The sequence below is a fragment of the Dipteris shenzhenensis genome, chromosome 7, assembly GCF_047967505.1.
Source record: "Dipteris shenzhenensis isolate YYH24624 ecotype China chromosome 7, Dip_SZ_1.0, whole genome shotgun sequence".
NCBI lineage: Eukaryota > Viridiplantae > Streptophyta > Polypodiopsida > Gleicheniales > Dipteridaceae > Dipteris > Dipteris shenzhenensis.
The window spans coordinates 8,562,776-8,567,308 of record NC_141602.1 but is presented as its reverse complement, the minus strand read 5'-3'; the positions used below and the strand labels follow the sequence as shown (position 1 = coordinate 8,567,308).

Here is a 4,533-nt window from a genome sequence, read left to right as displayed (position 1 = left end):
AAATCAATGAGCTACAAATAGTTTTTTGTGAAGGATTTTTCTAGGAGGAGCTTCTATATCATGGGCTAGATGATTGTTATTTGTATATAAGTCCACAAAATAAAGAAACCCGTTCAACTCACGTGCTACCTTACGTAATTTTGAGTGACTACCTCAAGGTGTAGACATTACAGCGTTTCCCCTTTTGTATCTATTGGATGATTTCTAACTTGCATGGACCTATTATTTATCGAATAATAGGTTTTCTCTTTGTATGTTGCTAATAATTTTTCATTTGGTATTCATTGAATCATTGCTTTCTCTTTGTATGTTGCTAATAATTTTTCATTTGGTATTCATTGAATCATTGCTGACTTGCATGGACTTATGAGTTATCCCCAATAGTAAGTTTTAACCTTGTATGTTGCCAAGAATCATACGAAAAATAAGTAACAATTTCTATTAGTGTCATGTACATTCAACCATTTCTAGTAAAAAACTATTGCTACCATAGGTTTAGAAAAAGTTCATCACAAGCATCACTCGAACACTGGGCTCGCTCAAACACACTTACTCGAAGTTTCGACTTACTCGCTTGTTCGTAACCCCTACTCTATGTCAACCTTTTTCTTGTAACGTATTAGGCTTCCTTGCCTTTGTTCCCTTTCTCATCCTACATGTGTAGACTAGTTTCTTACCTCCCCACAAACTAGGTTTCTAATTTTTATCCTCTTCATGAAACTACCAACCTATTTCAATTCATAAAGTAGATTTTTCTACAATATTGTTCCAAATACAATGTGTTTACCTCATCTAATTATGAGTGCCCTTAGGTAATACGAGAAGCCAAATGAACTTCCAATCTACCATAAAACTTTGGGGTCTTACAAATCCTCGAACTGCTTCATAATCCCATCTAATAGAGCTAAAAAAGGTAGTTGCCATGGAGAAGTTGATTGACAAATTGACTTGAGATAATCATTGTATATGTTTCAACCGGCAATAAGCGAAGGTTGGTCATATGTCAAGAAAGAAAAAGAAAATTTTGAGCTTTTGCAAGGCCTCTTTTCAAGATGGAATAGGAGATCAATGAGATAGGCTCCATGCCCTTCACATTGCTGCCCATCGAAAACTATGTCCAGGCTGTAACAAACTTTTTCTTATAATACTCGACTAAGCACCCCATACCAAGACTAGGGAGGCAATTTGAACTAAACTTGATATTTGAGGATACTAGCTTGTTGATGTCCCCTCATCGAATAGATTGACATTTACCATATGAGAAGTAACATTTGCCAAGTAGCAAGGCCAAGGATAATAGCTAATAATGGGCAAGGCAACATCATTAGTTATTTGAGAAGTAACATTCCATTGGCTGAGTACACAGCTAAGTAATGTAGCCAAGTATGGGAAGGGGACAAAATGCATTTAACCTATTAATAAATGAGATAGCTTAATCATTTTAGCACCCCCTCTCACCTTTTTAAATTATGAGTTTTATGTCTACCTCACCTTCTCTCACCATTTTAAATTCTCAGTTTTATGTCTCACCCCCTCCACCTCTCACCTCAACTAATGCACAATGTATATTGTAATTTTTTTCGTTTCAAGAAATCAAAAAGCCGCAAGGCACAAGAAGCAAGTGGATCGATCACAAGCAACCACAGAAATGGAACCGATAAAACAGGGAAACAAAGAAGACGAAGAGCTCACCAGTCTGCTATCAGCCAGCCCAAGTTGCCAACCAAATGCATAATCTCTTCATTACAATAAGCCATCCAAGAATTGCACAACAGGCTCGAAGGCATCTTCCCTCATTCTTCTTGAAGCCCACTTAGAACAATTGAACTCACAAATAAACCTCCTGCAGTCAATGTAAACAAGGAAGCAATCGCATATTGGGCAACCACCAGCGCAGTGCTGTCATCAGGAAGAAGTACAATTGTCAATATGGCTCCCACCAAGAGTGGTAATGACAGAGATGCCAGTGCTGCTGGTGATGCTGTTGCGAAATTCTCTGCCAGACTCAGCAGACCCAGATCTTCAGCTTTTGATAGCAATCCCATCTTCTCGATTGATGACAAGGTTAACCCTGCGCTTTCTGCTTTGGATAGAAGGCCAGCTTTCTCCACCTGACTGAGGAGTTTCTTCTTTTCCAACTTTTGAATGATATTCACGGGTGCAGACTCCGTGTTTTCTACAAAGATCCCAGCTCCAAACCACTGCTTGTTCCAATTATCGTCGTAAGCATTGACCTGCGCACATCACAATAATTCTGAGCTACTTCCAATCTCCGTTCTCCACAAAATAAACTTGCAAAACAGCCACGTCCAAGACAATCCTCGCGTTACTCGCCTTGCGAGTGTGAAGGAACAAGATACATGCCCATAAATGCTGGGGACAGCAGTAAGGATTATGCTAATTTCAGATTGGATCGGCTTCTACGCCAGGTGAGTAACACGGTCCACTTCGCAGCCATGTGGCAAAAACAATGAGAACCCGAGTCGGAAGCGGCTCATAGCGACAGTCAGAAATCTGATTCACCGCCTAGACAAATGCGACTTACATGACCACAATCGCAGCAGGCAAGCAAACAGACAGCTCCCACAACCGCGCAGCCTAATACGAGCGATAGCAGAAGAGGAGAAGGGAGGGCGGGAGGGAGGGATGAAAGAGGAACCTTTTTCTTGGGCGCCATGGCGACGATGTTGAGGCCAGTAGTGTTGGGGGGGAGGGGAGGAGCTCGAGCCTTGAGGGAGGAAGGGAGAGAGAGACCTTTGAGGGAACAACCATCGGAAGAGGCAAGGGAAGAGGGGGAGGAGGCTTGCATGGTGTTACAAGCCATGGCGATATGGGGCAAGGGACAAGGTGCAATGGGAAAGGCCTTACTTGGCTATGGCGATAGGAAAGCTTGGAAGAAAGCTTCAAAGATGTGGACGAGCGATGAGTGTGTCGTGTGTAGGTGGAACCTATGGCCACAAACATCCCCCCCCGTCCCTTAAGACCCTTTGGGCCCTTCGAGTTATTACCAACCAATAGCCTCTCCTCAACTCGCTCCCCCAATCTCCAAGGTTGTCTCCCTCATGCTCATAGGCATTCCAGACTATTTTTTGGCCTCCCCCTACCCGTATGGTCAAAAGTTATATTAATTTATTTCCTATTTTTTGTGGAGGTCCACGTGGTAATTTGTGATCAGTTTTTGCATAGGGGATTGAGAGGTGGTTTAAGTTCTCTGAAGGAAATTCTCCGCAGCGCTGTTTTGCCTCATCGCTTCAGGGTCCTCCAAATTTTCTAACTTTCAATTCTAACAGTGTCCACTGGCAGATTTGGGACCCCCTCCTTTCAAATCTCGAGAGCAATTCTGGAGGTGATGGAGAGTTCTGAACTTCACTGAGTGATCAATATGCCAAGCTCATCTCCTTACTGCTTCTCATCATCATACTAGCCACTTTCCTCCTCCTCCTTTCTGCTTCTCTTCTCCACACCCGCCCCCCTTCTCCCACCACACACGCTTCTTTACCATTAACTTCAATCGTCCCAAACATCGCATTTCAACATCAGTCATATACGTGTACATTTCTATTAACAGCGGAAGTCCACTTTCAGCCCCCATGCAAGTGCAATTAAGTAATTGAGAATCAAGTTGATTCCAGACATTAAATCTTCTTTTCGCCTTCTATGGGCATGTAGAGTATTGTCTACTTAACGCATGTGATACCTCTATCCAACTTCGTCAAATGCATCTCTGTCAGTCCAACCTTTCAGTAATGGAAATCCGAGGTTTGTACCTAGCTAGCAAGTCCATTACAGGTGGTTGGAAGTTTCTGTCTTCATCATCAGTAATGAGATTTCATAATGTTGAGACAATTTTCAAGAAATTCATATGCAATCAGCCTATGTAGATCATGGTAATCTACACGCTAAACATCAGGGGGTGAGCTCACTGAAAGGATAAGGCATTGCAACGAGCTTGTTCGTGTTCTTAACCTCAGTTTTAATAGGGTTCGAGCTCCTCCATCTATAACATAAACAACTCTGTGGCCATCACATTGGTTGGTGGGACGATTTTTGGAGGATTCTTTGATGATGCGTATTGGGACAATCATCCTTGTTTCTATCATGTATGCCCTAGTTGTTCTTTGCTAAGTTTAATAAAGAAGACTCAGATGAGAGGAAAAATAACTCCTTTAAGTGGTGGTACTTAGATGTTTTTACTAGACATTTGGTCGCCAGTGACAGTTCTTATGTATATTGAGGGAAATATGAGCTTTTAGATCTGGGCAGGCCTAATGAATGTCATTCACCTTGTTTTTCTAGCCTTTGACAAAACTATGATAATCCCCGCTAGGGATTAACTACGATAATCCCCACTAGGAATTAGCTCACATTATAGGAGAAAAGAGGCATCCAATGAATTGGACTCAGAGAGAGGTGAAATAAAGGCAAGAGTGGAGACCCCTCTCATACGTTCGGTATATCCCATCACCATGTCATACTTTTTGGCCTTGCAAGGGTCCTAAGGGATGATGGTTAGTGAGTTGCTATAATCAAGGG

At 42.1% G+C, this 4,533-nt stretch overlaps 1 protein-coding gene across 1 annotated transcript; it reads right to left on the bottom strand.

The window, feature by feature from the left end:
* Positions 1 to 1,698: 1,698 nt before the first annotated feature.
* LOC147899894 (transmembrane protein, putative (DUF1118)) lies at positions 1,699 to 2,962 on the bottom strand. The gene is made up of 2 exons (XM_087377224.1): positions 2,660 to 2,962; positions 1,699 to 2,234 (listed from the first exon to the last, which is right to left on the bottom strand). Exons 1-2 carry the CDS (start codon positions 2,822 to 2,824, stop codon positions 1,794 to 1,796), a joined length of 606 nt encoding a protein of 201 aa, XP_087233350.1. The 5' UTR covers positions 2,825 to 2,962; the 3' UTR covers positions 1,699 to 1,793.
* Positions 2,963 to 4,533: the final 1,571 nt, after the last annotated feature.

What these genes read in the sequence shown, in the direction of transcription:
- LOC147899894 (XM_087377224.1), bottom strand. Translation starts at nt 2,824, where the DNA reads ATGGCTTGTAACACCATGCAAGCCTCCTCCCCCTCTTCCCTTGCCTCT. An exon ending in CCATGGCGCCCAAGAAAAAG is followed by an intron (nt 2,235 to 2,659) that starts GTTCCTCTTTCA and finishes TGATGTGCGCAG; the next exon opens with GTCAATGCTTACGACGATAA.